Here is a 16,469-nt window from a genome sequence, read left to right on the forward strand (position 1 = left end):
AACTTTGTATTGTTCTAATTTTTAATCATAATGTTGTGCATTGCCAAGTCAAATGTCTTTCAGAAGTCTAAATATATTTTATGAACATTATCACCTTTATCAACCAAACTTGTAATCTCAACCAAAAATGATATTGTTTGTTTGAATGGAACTATTTCCCGTAGACCTATGTTGAGTGGCATTAATTATAGTTCCTTATTTTAATTCTTTATTAAACGAGTCTTGTATCAGCTGCTCCATTATCTTTCCTGCGATCAGTGTCAAACTGGTGTAACATTTAGTTGGCAAAGCATCATAATTCGGCATTGCTGTAGCCAGAAAATGGGTTTCCATTGATAATGGGAAACTGTAATCATAGATATTTTCCTCAATGACTTTTTTTCTTTTTCCTGTTGCTTCCATCTTTCAGGACAGGTGAATGGTAGACAAAGAGGAAAGAGAGAGAACAGCAACAACAACAAAAAACCCTCTAGCTGCATCCTTGGCCATGTTGCCACAATACTTAAATGATCAAGAGTAATAAAAATGCTCAGTTTCTTAGTCTAATTTTTCACTGGGAGGATATCTTGAAGTTGGCTAACTCCAGAAAATGGTTTATATACTCCCATGTTTTTGCTGATCTACAGATTTGCATGTTTGTGTTCTTTCCTTCTTGAGATAGATGAACTTTTAAATATTTGTTTCAAGTAGCAAATATAGTTGTTTTTACTTGATTTCTAGGTGTCAGATTTAGTAATAATACTGAACCATGAAAGAGCAGTTGAAGCTTTTGCAAAAGGTGGCAATCTTACACTTGGAGGAAATTTTACAGTGGCAATTGGGCCTTTGGGAAGGTGAGTAGCATTAAAATATAAAATTCAAGTAATATGTTTTAAATGTATGTATTAACAAAAAAGTACTTCCATAATCCTATTTAAAATATACTTGTAAATTTTATTTAGTTTATTCTAACAAACTGCTCAGTAATTTTGTGGAAAACCTATCGTTCGCTTGGCCAGTGTTGTCTTCATAGTATTATGCCACTTTAATTGGATACAGATTGTGCGGTCTCAGTCAGGTCTTGTCTTTCTTTCAACCAGGCCTACAAAAAGCAATGGGAAAGAGGAAGCCTAATAGAAGTTCAGTCTAGCTTAGATGGAGACTGTTTGTAGGTGGAAAGAAGAATTCATTGCCTCTTTCTGTGTATGATTGAGAAAGATGAAATCAGCTAGATTCAGAAAGGCCCTAGATTTGAACATCTGGGAACTAATATAGGAAGTTCTTAGTGGAGGGCCCTGAGTTCTATGATTAGATTACCTTGTTGGTCTATCAGACCCCAAGTTTGTTAGCCTTGGGCCAGTTTAAGACTCCTCTTTTTCACTCAATCTTTTGCTTGAAAGAAATGACCATGGGGAACATTCTAACTTTTATTCTGGTGTGGTCATTCGTTTGGGTCAACCAATTGTTTGACTGTTTTAAAGTAGTCAAAAAAATTCAGTCAAACCCATTTTTTTACAGAAAATTGGGTATTGATTAAATGATTTTTGTGAAAAGGGTCTGCTTTCCACAGATTTTTGGTCAAAAAACCAAATAACCATAAACTGAAGAAAAAAAATTGGGGCCAAACTAAAAAACTTTGATTCAGTTATGCTTTGCTGCCTCGTGGAAGTTGTAGTTCTGTTGCGTCAAGTCCCCATTCTCCTCTTTGGGCCAGGTTCCACAGCTGGATGTCATTTCTCATAATGCACCACACCCTTGACACTCTCATGATGCAGAGGGGAGAGAGTGGTGCATCATGAGAGTTGGAGTCCAGCCAGGGAACCCAACCTATAGAAGAGAATGAGAGTATAAGGCACCTGAACTACAGCTCCCATGAGACACCACTGCGGCATTTCCACATAAATGTTTTTTTCACTCAAATATTTCACAAAAAAGTCAATTTTTTCCAGGGAAAAAAACATTTTCTGACCTTTTTAAAACATCTCTATGCAGAGGTTGTATGATACACATTTCAGTATGAAATTAATACACAATACAGTGTTCCTGGAGCTGTATTGGCATGAAGTGATGATGCTGATACAAAAAGATTTATTATAGCAAGTCATTGTATACAGTAAGTTGTATTTTTAAAATCAGTTGTATTTTATTTTGCAGTATAAGAGTAAAAAAAAATTTATCAAAGGGAAAGGATAGTAGAATTTTTAAGAACATCACATTTTTTATTCCAAATATTAAGTGAGACTCTCTTCCTAACATACCAGAGGTTAATATGGGGAATATTTTGCTATTTCCTTGTTTGATTTTGCTATTTCCTTGTTTGTTTACTGGATTTACCAATTAATATTAATCATAAATATGTCCTGTAACATGTTAGATTTTCCCCATGGCTAGGTTGTTAAATCAGAATGCAATTCATATTTTGATAACAGATGAGGGTTATGTTTTTTTGTGGTTATAAATGTCAGACTGTAATTTAATTTAAAGACTAACTTTATATTTTGCCAGCTTCTACCTGTTCATTCTGAAGTCTTCTTACTTCTTACTTCTGAGTTTCCTAGGCCTTGTCTACACTACAAGACTATTTCGAATCTACTTAAGTCGAATTTGTGTATCCACAGTATATACACTAATTCGAATTTCCGAGTCCACATTAACAGGGCCGGCATCGACTTTCGAAGCGGTGCACTGTGGGAAGCTATCCCACAGTTCCCGTAGTCCCCGCTGCCCATTGGAATGCTGGGTAGAGCTCCCAATGCCTGCTGGGGGAAAAAATGTGTTGAGGGTGGTTTTGGGTAACTGTCGTCATCGAACCGTCAATCACGCCCTCCCTCCATGAAAGCGCCGGCGGGAAATCTGTTCGCGCACTTTTCTGGTCGGTTACAGCGCGGACGCCACAGCACTGCGAGCATGGAGCCCGCTGCGATCATCGCTGCACTTATGGCCGTTGTCAACTCCTCGCACCTTATCGTCCACCTCTTCCACAGTCAGCTGCTGAGAAATCGGGCGAGGAGGCTCCGGCAGCGCGGTGAGGAGAGTGGCGCAGACCTCTCAGAAAGCAGGGTACGCCGCGCAGTGGAGATCATGGTGGCAATGGGTCAAGTTCATGGTGTGGAACGGCGATTCTGAGCCCGGGAAACAAGCACGGACTGGTGGGACCGCATAGTGCTGCAGGTCTGGGATGAATCACAGTGGCTGCGAAATTTCAGGATGCGTAAGGGCACTTTCCTTGAACTCTGTGACTTGCTGTCCCCTGCCCTGAAGCGCCAGGACACCCGGATGCGAGCAGCCCTGAGTGTGCAGAAGCGAGTGGCCATAGCCCTCTGGAAACTTGCAACACCAGACAGCTACCGGTCAGTAGCGAACCACTTTGGCGTGGGCAAATCTACCGTGGGGGTTGCTGTGATTCAAGTAGCCCACGCAATCGTTGAGCAACTGCTCTCAAAGGTAGTGACTCTGGGAAACGTCCAGGTCGTCATAGATGGCTTCGCCGCGATGGGATTCCCAAACTGCGGTGGGGCTATAGATGGGACTCACATCCCTATCCTGGCACCAGCCCACCAGGCCAGCGAGTACATTAACAGAAAGGGCTACTTTTCAATGGTGCTGCAAGCACTGGTGGACCATAGGGGACGTTTTACCAACATCTTCGTTGGGTGGGCGGGCAAGGTTCATGACGCGCGTGTGTTCAGGAACTCTGGTCTGTTTAGACGCCTCCAGGCAGGAACTTTCTTCCCGGACCACAAAATAACGGTTGGGGATGTGCAGATGCCTACAGTGATCCTCGGGGACCCAGCTTACCCGCTAATGCCCTGGCTCATGAAGCCCTATACAGGCGCCTTGGACAGTGAGAAGGAACTCTTCAACTACCGGCTGAGCAAGTGCAGAATGGTGGTGGAGTGTGCTTTCGGACGTCTTAAGGGGAGGTGGCGGAGCTTACTGACTCGCTCGGACATCAGCGAAAAGAATATCCCCGTAGTTATTGCTGCTTGCTGTGTGCTCCACAATGTCTGTGAGAGCAAGGGTGAGACCTTTTTGGCCGGATGGGAGGTTGAGGCAAATCGCCTGGCTGCTGTTTACACTCAGCCAGACACCCGTGCCGAAAGAATATCCCAGCGGGAAGTGCTGTGTATCCGGGAGGCTTTGAAAGCAAGTTTCCTTGGAGAGCAGGGTAACCTATGACTCTCCACTTGATTTTAAGAGAAGCTGATCCTGGACCTGTGTCTCTATGTATTGAGTGAGATCTGCGGTTACATACCCCGTTCTCCAAGTTTCCCCCACTTCCAAAACACGTTTTAAAACAAATTAAACGGAACAGTTATTGTTAATAAATCTTTCTTTTACTTTGCATTTCTGTTCAGGGTTTGAAACATGGACGCATACTGTGCTGGGTACGGTGTGCACTGATGTACAGACCGCTTGTACAATACAGTACGGACAGCCTCCTGCTCCTACATAGGTCTCTGGGGTGGGGGACGGTTTCAAGTGGTTGTGCATGTAGGGGTGGGTTTGCAGGAAGGGGCGAGTGGTGCCGTCTTTGGATAGGGATTTGGATGCAGGCTCTGGGCTGTGGGTTTGGGCGTAGGAAGGGGTGAGGGGTGTGGGGGAAGGGTGAGTATCTGTCCGTGAATGAGGGCTCTTGTTGGGGCTCAGGGCAGCGGAGAGGATCGCGCCTACAGTGGAAGTGCATGGTAAGGGCAGCATGCCTTAACATTAGGGGGTGGCAGGCGCTAGGACCGTGGACAAGCGTACACATCACAGAATGACCCGGGGCAGCATACACCACACAGAGTGACCCTGGTGACTACTGACTGCAGTCTGTGTGTGCCCTGCAGTTGATCCTGCCCCCGATAGCCTACATTAGCAGGGTACAGACTATCCCGTGCAATTATAAATCCCCTGCCCCCCCCTACATACACAGTCTTCTAACACGAAAGACGTGACGGAAAGAGTGAACAACAGCAAACAGCTTTTATTAATCTACTACATAGTGGGGTGATGAAACTTGGATTTGGGACTGGGTGATCCTGTAAGGGAAGCGCTTCTACACAGTTATAGCGTCAGAGGTGTGTGGTACATTAGCGCTCAGCTGTGGTGCAGTGACAGTTCTCACGGCCCCTACCGCCCCTCCGTCTTGTAATTTTCGGTGAGGGGGGGGACAGGACTTCTTGGCGTTGGAGGGTGGTTGCAGATACAGTGTAGGGGGGCTCTCTCCTCCTGCCTGCGGTCCTGCAGAACATCAACAAGGCGCCGGAGCGTGTCCGTTTGCTCCCTCATTAGCCCAAGCAGCGTTTGAGTCGCCTGCTGGTCTTCCTGCCGCCACCTGTCCTCCCGTTCGCTGTGTGAGCGCTGCTGCTGAGAGAGGGTCTCCCTCCACTGGCTCTGCTGGGCCGCCTCGGCTCTGGAGCAGGCCATCAGTTCCGCGAACATCTCGTCCCGAGTCTTTTTCTTTCGCCGCCTAATCTGAGCCAGCCTCTGCGAGGGGGATGCCGGGGCAGTCCGGGAAAGAGCAGAAGCTGTGTGATGGGAAACAGTAAGTGATTTCCTTGAACAGATACATGTTTGTGAACAGTGAACACAGTCTAGTCAGTTTCTCTGAACAAGACCATACAGGGCACCAAGTTCCACAAGATCTCAGGACAAGTTCGAGATTTCGGAATATGCTCTCATTGGCGGCGCCATTGCACAGGAGAGCGGACAAGCGGGGAGAGACAGCTGAATCCGTCTTGCAGACAGTCCTGGTAAGCCTTAAAGTAGATAATGCTTATCAGTTAGTGGATAGCTGTGCTCTCCTGCTAAAGGCAATCTGGAAAACAGAAAGGCTGAGCCTTGTCCAGCCCCTCCCGCCAGTGCACGGGAAAGATCAATGTATGCTTGTTCTCTGTGGCCTCCAGCACTTGGCTGTTAAGCGAGGGTCGTTGTTATGCAACCTAATTTTAAACCAGTAACAATAGTAACAATACACTAATTGCCCTACTTAGATGCAGCCTGTCCAGAACGACATCACCCTGAGGCGGGTCACTCGGAGTCAGAGAGAGCGGATGCTAATGGAAGCCCTGCACAGACCAGGACCATATGCAGCAATGCTGGTGGAGGCGATGATTCCTCTCTACATTAGGATGTCCTGGCGCGGAAGAGTGTGCTTCCACGGAGCACCCAATAAGGCACCTCTCCCCAGGAACCTCCTGCGGAGGCTTTTCGAGCAGCTCTCTGAGAGCTTTGTTGAACTGTCCCAAGAGGATAATTGTTCAATCCCTATATGTGTGGACCTACTATTTATATAGTTTGACATTTAAAATTTTGTATATAGTATTTCTATTTTTTCTATACCTGTTTTTTAAAAAATAAATGTTTCCATGTTTATAGCACTTACCGCCTGATCCTTCCTCTGATTCTGAGTCCGGGTTAACGGGCGGGGACGGTTGGTAGGGGATCTCTGTGAGGGTGATGAAGAGATCCTGGCTGTCAGGGCAAGCGGTATTGTGTTCGCTGTCGCCTGCGCCGTCCTCCACAAACCCTTCCTCATCTTCCCCATCGGCGAACATCACCGAGGAACTGTCCAGGTACACTATGCCATCCTCAGAGTCCATGGTCACTGGTGGGGCAGTGGTGGCAGACCCACCGAGAATGGCATGCAGTGCCTCGTAGAAGCGGCATGTCTGGGGCTGTGCTCCGGAGCGTCCGTTTGCCGCTCTGACTTTTTGGTAACCTTGTCTCAGGTCCTTGACTTTCACGCGGCACTGCATCGCATCCCGGCTGTATCCTTTGTCTATCATGGCTTTGGAGATCTTCTCGAAGGTCTTTGCATTCCGCTTGTTGGAGCGCAGCTCCGAGAGCACAGACTCCTCGCCCCACACAGCGATCAGATCCATGACTTCCCGATCAGTCCATGCTGGGGACCTCTTTCTATTCTTGGATTGCCCGGACTCCTCTGCTGGAGAGCTCTGCATCGTTGCAGGTGCTGCAGAGCTCGCCCCGATGTCCAACCAGGACGTCAGATTCAAAGTGCCCAGACAGGAAAAGGAATTCAAATTTTCCCGGGTCGTTTCCTGTGTGGCTGGTCAGAGCATCCAAGCTCGGACTGCTGTCCAGAGCGTCAACAGAGTGGTGCAGTGTGGGATAGCTCCCGGAGCTACTAAGTTCGATTAGCATCCACACCTAGCCTAATTCGAGCTAGCCATGTCGAATGTCCACACCTGTCGGGGTGGAGTACCAAATTCGAACTAAAGAGCCGTCTAGTTCGAATTAAATGGCTTCCTGGTGTGGACGGTTGAGCGGTTAGTTCGAATTAATGCTGCTAAATTCAACTTAAAGTCCTAGTGTAGACCAGGCCCTAGTAACTCCAAGGAATGAACAAACACAAGTCTTGGGGGTTGCAGCAGTGGTTGCATACCAAGATTTCATGCAAAACTGAGTTTTTGCATGTAATTTATTCTTTCCTTTACCTGAGGAGCTAGATAGGGTGCCATTCCATCCCTTTACCAGAAGTACTCCTAATATGTATAGTAACACATAGCATTCAATCTCCTACTTATTATTTTACATTGCTTAGAGATGTATTAGGTACCTGCCCCAGATAGCTTGGATTATTTATGCATATGCTGTGCTAAAGGAGCAATAGCACAATGCTTGGGGTTTGGATAGAGGAGAAAAGACTAGGGTCACAGGAAAAAGCATATGTGGTTATTCAGGAAAGGCATGTGTACACATGGCTGACTGAATAACTTCTAGTGTAGGTTAAATAAATATTAATATCAAAGAAATATTTTGCAATAAGAAAAATATCTTGGTACACTGACTTTTTGTGGGCATCTATATTGGAAACCAAAGCAAGACCTCCCTTTGAAGTCCGGCATTACACCTTTTCACTTCTGACATTTAAGAGTAGTGCGTTTAGGTGCTGTAAAAACTTAGAACTCTTGCTTTGCCCTTTGTTCTGCCATATGCTTAGAAGCATTCCATATGTGATATCTGACTACACCCTTGACTTGGTCATACCCTGGTTTTGGCCAGTTATAGGTTATGGCACAGAATCTGACAGGGCAGTTTTCTTTAAAAATAAATAAATCTGATACCCTTCTTCTGAACATAATAGCAGAAGTCAGTTTTAAGGATGGATTTCAATGAGGAGGCTTAGTAGACCAGCTCGGGAAGAGCTGTTCCATTTGAGAGGACAGCATTAGAAAAATATGAAAATGATTGTGGGCGAGACAAACAGGACATCAAGACAGAATGTGGAGATGTAAATAGTGGTGTCCTCCAGGGGTCTGTACTAGGAGTCTGTATTAGGACCAGTGCTGTTCAACATATTGATAAATGATCTGGGAAAGTGGCAAATTTTGCAAAGTTACTCAAACGAGTTAAGTCCAAAACAGACTGTCAAGAGTTACAAAGGGACCTTACAAAACTGGGTGACTGGACAACAAAATGGCAGATAAAATTTGATGTTGATAAATGCAAAGTAATGTGCACTGAAAAACGTAATCCCAACTGTACATACAAAATTATGGTTTCTAAATTACCTGTTCCTACTCAAGAAAGAGATCTTGGAGTCACTGTGGATTGTTCTCTGAAAACATCCACTCAGTGTGCAGTGGCAGTAAAAATTAACAAAATGTTAGGAACCATTAAGAAAGGGATAGATAATCAGACAAAAAATATAATAATGCCTCTATATAAATTCATGATATGCCCACATTCATGCAGATGACGTCGCCTCATCTCAAAAAAGATATATTGGAATTGCAAAAGGTGCAGAGAAGGGCAACAAAAATGTTTAGGGGTATGGAACAGCTTCTGTATGAGCAGAGATTAGAAGGACTTGGACTTTTCAGCTTGGAAAAGAAATCACTAAGGGGGGGACATGATAAATGTATATAAAATCTTGACTGGTGTGGAGAAAGTGAATAAGGAAATGTTATTTACTTCTTCACATAACACAAGAACTAGGGGTCACCAAATTAAATTAGTAGGTAGGAGGTTTAAAACAAACAAAAGGAAGTGCTTCTTCACACAATACTATCAACCTGTGAAACTCTTTGCCAGGGGATGTTGTGAAGGCCAAAACTATAACAGTTTGAAAAAGAACTAGCTAAGTCCATGGAGGATAGGTCCATCAATAGGTATTAGCCTGAATGGGCAGGGATGCAACACCATGCTCTGAGTGTCTCTAGCTTCTGTTTGCCAGAAGCTGGGAGTGGTTAGCAAGGGGTTTTGTTTTTTTCTGTGTGTTTCTAAAATGTATTTGTGTTTCCAAGGGTTTTAACACAAGTCTCATGATATTTGCTGTGGGGTGGGGGTGGTGGGAATCATAAAATTCCTGCTCCTGCAATCATGCATACATGAGAATTTTGCCCTTCATTTTAAAGACTAAATAGCCCTCATGGTTGCAAAGAAAAACCCGAAATCATGAACTCTGAGGGCTTAAAAACCAGAAGGCAAATAAAAAGACCCCAAAATCATAACTTGTAAAGTCACATGATTTTTTAAGCTAATTTCATTTGTGGGGAAGCCAGACTCAAATTTTATGATTTTTTAATTCTTGGGATTGCACTACTGTTATCTGCCCATTTAGTGCCTTGACATAGGCTATATTTGCTTTACTGGAGAGCTTCTTTGAAATTACTCTTTTTAGTCTGTAACTCAAAGGTATATCTACACTATACAGATTAAAGAAGTTTAAAATCAGAAATAGGTGAACTAGAATGTCTTGCAATGTAGTAGGACCTTTATGTAATAGACATTATTGAACCTTGGTGAAATGACACAAAAGAAAAAAAAAAACAACGGAATACAATAATACCTGGTTACAAACTATACTGGAAAGATAGACTAGGCTGTAGAGGTAGGATAGTAGCACTGTTTCTAAAGAATTCCATTTAATTTAGCCAGATGAAAATTCTGAATGGAGAGAACCACCCAATAGAATGGATACAAATCCCGAGATGAATGATTGTGCGTATGAGTAGGGCTATACTACCAGTCTCTGAATCAAGAATGAAACAGTGTGTGCAGAATGTTGAGTAAGATCAATGAGGCAGCCAAAATCTAACAAAATTATGGTAATGGAAGATTTTCAGTGATCCCCATATAAAATGACACAACAGGACAAAGGTGAGAGAAAATGTCTGAATGCTTTAGGTAGTTGTTTCTTGAAACAACTACTTGTCAAACATGCAAGAGGAACAATTTTTGACTTCATCATAAGTAATACACAGGAGCTAATTCAAGAAGTGACATTAGCTGAGCCACTGAGCTATAATGACCATGACAAAATTAGGTTCAGCATCCAAAGTGTGACATTGCATGCCATATGATTTTTGAAAATATGCTAATGGTGTGAATACTGTATAATGTAACTGGAATATGCTTCATACAAAAGGTCTGTTGTAAGGTATCATTACAAAGCTTATAATCTACTGAGTGTGGTCATCCAATTTGTATAAATGTATTATTCTTGTATCTGAAACTAGAAATATGAAATATAACTCTGAGGTCCTATTGTAATTATGCAAAGTGTGGGCCATTAATGGTGGTTTGGAATATTAATGGCTCCCCTCAACTAGGACAATTGGTTGTAAATAGCTCTGTTTACTTGTAAGCCTTCCTGTGAGTCAGGCTAGGAAGAATGAAGGCTTGGGGTCTCCCAGGACATGCGACCATGTCACCTGGTACTGGAATCCATCTTAAACCAGGTGCTTTTCCATTTAGAAGGAGGGGTGGAGACCCAGGGAGACAAAAGTTTCCCAACTTGTGCCAAAGCTATATAAGGGGGTGGAACAGAACAAAGGAGCTGCAGTCATGAGAAATCCCCTAGCTATCACCTGAGCTGGAACAAGGACTGTACCAGGGAAAGGATTGGGCCCAGACTAGAAAGGAGTCTAGTCTGTGAAAGAAGCTTATTGGAACATCTCTGAGGGTGAGATTTTATCTGTAATCAGTTTCTTAATGTATTAGGCTTAGACTTGTGTTTTTGTTTTATTTTGCTTGGTAAATTACTTTGTTCTGTCTGTTGTTACTTGGAACCACTTAAATCCTACTTTTTATATTTAATAAAATCACTTGTTGCTTATTAGAAACCATAGAACATCCGGGTTGGAAGGGACTTCAGGAAGTCATCTAGTCCAACCCCCTGCTCAAAGCAGGACTAATCCCCAATTTTTTGCCCCAGGACCCTAAATGGCCCCCTCAAAGATGGAACTCACAAAACTGGGTTTAGCAGGCCAATGCTCAAACCACTGAACTATCCCTCTCATTGACCCAGAGTAAGTAAGTAAATTCCTGGGGGAGCAAACAACTGTGCATATCTCTCTATCAGTGTTATAGGGGGTGGATAATTTATGAGTTTACCCTGTATAAGCTTTATACAGAGTAAAACGGATTTATTTGGGGTTTGGACCCCATTGGGAGCTGGGTATCTGGGTGCTGGAGACAGGAGCACCTCTTAAACTATTTTCAGTTAAGCCTGCAGCTTGTGGAGGATGTGGTTCAGACTTGGATCTGTGTTTGCAGCAGGCAAGCGTGTCTGGCTGAACAAGACAGAGTACTGAAGTCCCAAGTTGCCAGGGAAAACGGGCTCAAAGGTAGTCCCAGCACATCAGGTCGCAAGGGGGTTTCTCTGACACAACCTGTCACAGGGAGATTCAAATGAAATGAGAATGTTAGTCAAAAAGGCCCTAAACCTAAAAGTACAGGAAGTAAAATTCCTAGAGGTGGCATGGATGGTACTAAAAACACAATAAGAGTCTCAGCTTATCTTCACTACAACAATTAGATCAAGTTTGTTCACCTGAGTTCCTCCTTTCTCTGCTGTTTCACCAATAAAAAGAGCAGTGTAGACATGGGAGGCACTGCATGGAAATGTAGAGAACACGTAGGGTATATATCTTGGGTATTTACATGTGTAGGGCACTCTGCTCTATCTGCATAAGTCATGCCTCACCATCAACACTGATATTTATACCCATGCTAGATGGGTGTTCAGTGTCTTTACTTTACATGCCACCACACTTGTAGACTTGCCTTCTGAAACAACACACGAGCTACACAAAGTGACTAGATTATCAGAGGGAATGGGCTAACACCTGATGAGTTGTTGTGACTTCAGCTGCTGCATTGCCATTGTGTTACTAGCTTGAGCAGCATGTGAGCTTCAACCCTCACCTCCTGACAGAGCAGCTAGCTCAAGTTTAAACTACCACCTAACTTGAGCTAGAGATGTGTTTGTGTGGATGGGAGTCATGTTGGGGGGGGGAACTTGAGCTATACCTTGAGCTAACTTTAAAATTAAGACAAGCACTCAGAAGACATACATGCTGTTGAACTAAAAGACTGTTAGGCAAGGAGTTTAAACTAATGTGGCTTCATTGCAAGGTTTGAGACTCTTTTCAAACAGAAATCCTTCAAAATCTGGAAATCTGACCCTAGTAAAGCTAATTTACAGGTGCATAAATTATAGCAGGCAGTAAATACAAGGGAAAATTGGAAGGCCAAAATGAATTTCAAAGAGCGAATAGTTAAAGTTGTACAAACAAATGAGACTGCAACCCTGTCTCATGCTGACCAATGTTATTTTGTCTCCTTGTACTCCTCTGTCCATCTGTTTGTATCCACCTGTTGTCTCTTGTCTTATGCATAGATTGTAAACCTCTTGGGACACGGATCTTTTTGTTCTTCTTATACAGGGCCTGGTACAGTGTGGTCCTGGTCCATGACTGGGGCTGCTAAGTGCTACAATAATACAAATAAATAATGTAATTAATAAATATTGAAGGAGAAAATCTAAACTACTCATGCACATTAACAGAGTTCTGGATTAACTGTATCAATCCAGGAAAAGAACATGGGCATCATTGTTGACAGCTCAGTGAAGACCTCTGCTTAATTTGCAGCTGTGGTCTAAAAAGTAAAGATGCTTGGTCGTATGGGGAATGGGATGATGAATAATACAGAGAATATTCTAATGCCACATCACCTGAAATATTGTTTACCTTACTGGTCCCCCCATCTCAAAAAGGATGCTACAGATCTAGAAGGGTTCAGAAAAGGGCAACAAGAATGATCAAGGGTATAAAAAGAACTCTCATAGGAAGAGAAACTTAAAAGACTGGTTTGCTTACATTAGAAAGGAGGTGAATAAGAAGGAACATATTAGAAGTATATAAAATAATGAATGGTAGAGAGAAGATAGATCAGGAATTTTTGTTTAACTTGCCTGATAACACAAAAACAAAGGGATATTCAATAAAATTAAAAAGTGAGAAATCAAAACTGGTAATTTTTTTTCATACATTAACATGTAATTAAACTGTGGAAATCATGGCTTTACAAAGTTGTTCAAGTCAAAAACTTAATCCAATTCAAGAAGAATTGGATATTTTTAATGGATATCAAGAATATCCGGAGTTGCCTTATCAATGATAGCAAATTTGGGGGAAGAGATGTTAAACCTCATGCCTCAGGATTTAAGTGATTTTTTCAATATTAGAGACTCAGATGAGACCTAATTTGGGGGGCAGATTATTCCAGATTTGCCTGATGCAGGGTTCTTACACCTTCCGCTGAAGTATCTGGTTCTGGCCACTGCTGGAGAGAATAAGGGCATAGAGAATAAGAAGGAGAATATATTATTGCCCTTATATAAATCCATGTTACGCCCACATCTTAAATACTGTGTACAGATGTGGTCTCCTCATCTCAAAAAAGATATACTGGCACTAGAAAAGATTCAGAGAAGGGCAAATAAAATGATTAGGGGTTTGAAATGGGTCCCATCTGAGGAGAGATTAAAGAGGCTAGGTCTCTTCAGCTTGGAAAAGAGGAGACTAAGGGGGGATATGATAGAGGTATATAAAATCATGAGTGATGTGGAGAAAGTGGATAAGGAAAAGTTATTTACTAATTCCCATAATACAAGAACTAGGGGCACCAAATGAAATTAATGGGCAGCAGGTTTAAAACAAATAAAAGGAAGTTGTTCTTCACATAGCACACAGTCAACTTGTGGAACTCCTTGCCTGAGTAGGTTGTGAAGGCTAGGACTATAACAGCATTGAAAAGAGAACTGGATAAATTCATGGAAGTTAAGTCCATTAATGGCTATTAGCCAGGATGGGTAAGGAATGGTGTCCCTCGCGCCTCTGTTTGTCAGAGGGTGGAGGTGGATGGCAGGAGAGAGATCACTTGATCATTACCTGTTAGGTTCAGTCCCTTTGGCATTGGCCACTGTCAGTAGACCGGATACTGGGCTAGATGGACCTTTGGTCTGACCCAGTACGGCCGTTCTTATGTTCTTATAGAAATAATAGGCTTGATCAGAGGGAAAAGGAAAAGATAGACATGGAGTAAAGGCTATTTACAACCTATAGGTAAAAAATACTTAAATTACAGCTGAACACGTGGCTGCAGCTTAAATCTGCAAATCTATTTTTTTAAAAGGAAAATGGCCATCTTTCTGTACAATTTTATCACATTTCCAAATTGTCTCTTTATTTCATTGTCTGAGTGACTGGATAATTTAATTACTGTTTTATTTCCCTACACATGGTACTTCTCACCCATAGTGCACTTTTACTTTTTACTCCCTCTCAAAATCCAGATGTGGAAAATAAGCAAGGAATGCATTTGTTCAGTTGTAGCAAAAAAAGAAGCAAAGTAATCGGACAATAAGTAATGCAGATTGTCAGAAATAATTTGATCACTGTGCCAGTGAATTGTAAAATTTAGAATGAGCAATTGTCAATTGCTGTTTATGTTACAACAGCATGTTGGTAAGAACCATGCAAACTTTTTTCTTTTTTGCAGAAATTTAGAAGGTGATGTTGCCGTACGAAGCTCAGCTGCTGTCTATACATACTGCAAATCACGAGGGTTGTTTGCAGGGGTATCTTTAGAAGGAACATGTTTAATTGAAAGGAAAGAAACTAATCGCAAGTAAGTCCGGTTCAAAATCATAAAATCATCGAGTTAGAAGGGCCTGCAAGGAGCATCTAGTCTAACTGCCTGCCATGATGGGGGATTTGTTGTGTCTAAATCGTCCAAGACAAATGACTATCCAGCCTCCTTGTGAAAACCTCCAGTGAAGAAGCTCCCATAACCTCCCTAGGCAGTCTATTCCATTGTCCTACTGTTTTTACAGTTAGGAAGTATTTCCTGAAATTTAATCTATATTGTTCATGTGCGTTTCTTCCATATTTTGTACTGTATCATCCAATGGATTACACTGGAATTTTAGTGGGATGGATCTTTAGGAAAATATTCAAAATAAATTTTATAGTGAACTTTGTAGAATTGATATGCTCTGATGTACTACTTTTGGTTGTGTTGTGTTCACAACCAGTGCCCTAATTTATAAACAAATCAGGGTAAGGTAATTCATTGTTCAGATACACCTCTACCCTGATATAACATGACCCAATATAACATGAATTTGAATATAACGCAGTAAAGCAGTGCTCCGGGGGTGGGGCTTCACACTCCAGCGGATCAAAGCAAGTTCGAGATAACACGGTTTCACCTATAACACGGTAAGATTTTTTGGCTCCTGAGGACAGTGTTATAGCGGGGTAGGGGTGTACTTAAAATGTCTACTGTATTTACAGGATTAATAGGTGAATATTTGATATATATCGGTATAGTGAAGTGGTGGGCAACCTGCTGCCTGCGGGCCACATGCGGCCCATCAGAGTAATCTGATTGTGCTGGTCCGCCACTTCCCACAGCTGCATGGGACCATGCCTACCAACAGTCAACGTGAGGAAAATGTCTTGCTGCCTGCAATCAGATTGCTCACCCCTGGTATAGTGGAACAAATTCTTTCCTTGGAATTATTTCAGTAGAAATTGCAGGTGATTATCCAAAGCAAAATTCGGCCCATGGTATCTCCAAAAGCATTAATGGTGGAATTCGAGTTTTTGAACTTCGGAGGTATTAGATTTGGCAGGAAATGGCAGATATCTGATTCAATGTCCTTTCAAAAAATAAATTAGGGATTATGGTTTAGAATCTCACTAAAGATGTTAAAGAGCTGCTTCTTATTTTTTTTTGTTTTATTTTGTTTTACCCGTAGCTATCAAAACTGTCAGAATGGATGGGAGATTTAGGTCCAGTTTTCTAAATCTTAAAATTATTTTCCATTCTGGTGCCATTGTTGTAAACATACACATACTAGATTTCTTTAACTTTATTGTCAGTTGCTTTCTAAGATGATAGCAATATTGTAAAATCAAAATTATACATAGATAATATGGTAAAAGTAAAATCTTTCCTAAAGACTTTATTTTTCATCCCTCCTCCTAAGAAAAGTATACATTTACTTTAACACATGGTTCCAAAGATACACTAAAATGCAAAGAAATTAGGTTTTCCATGCTGTATTCTGACAGGTTTGAAATCTTGTTTGAGTCAGACCACTTGGTTGAAAATTACATTAAAATCAAACCAGTCTGAGTTGGAGACAATTAAAATTTGTAATTGAATATGTCTCCTTTTTCTAA

The 16,469-nt window shown here is 42.1% G+C and overlaps 1 protein-coding gene across 1 annotated transcript in view; it reads left to right on the forward strand.

The window, feature by feature from the left end:
• SH3YL1 (SH3 and SYLF domain containing 1) overlaps positions 1–16,469 on the forward strand; it is a 93,890-nt gene that overhangs the window by 45,176 nt on the left and 32,245 nt on the right. The window contains exons 5-6 of the mRNA XM_045011350.1: positions 721–833; positions 14,779–14,907. Coding sequence (XP_044867285.1) covers positions 721–833; positions 14,779–14,907 — 242 coding nt within the window. The remainder of the gene's footprint in view (positions 1–720; positions 834–14,778; positions 14,908–16,469) is intronic.

Source organism: Mauremys mutica, chromosome 3 (assembly GCF_020497125.1).
Source record: "Mauremys mutica isolate MM-2020 ecotype Southern chromosome 3, ASM2049712v1, whole genome shotgun sequence".
NCBI classification, from domain to species: Eukaryota; Metazoa; Chordata; order Testudines; family Geoemydidae; genus Mauremys; species Mauremys mutica.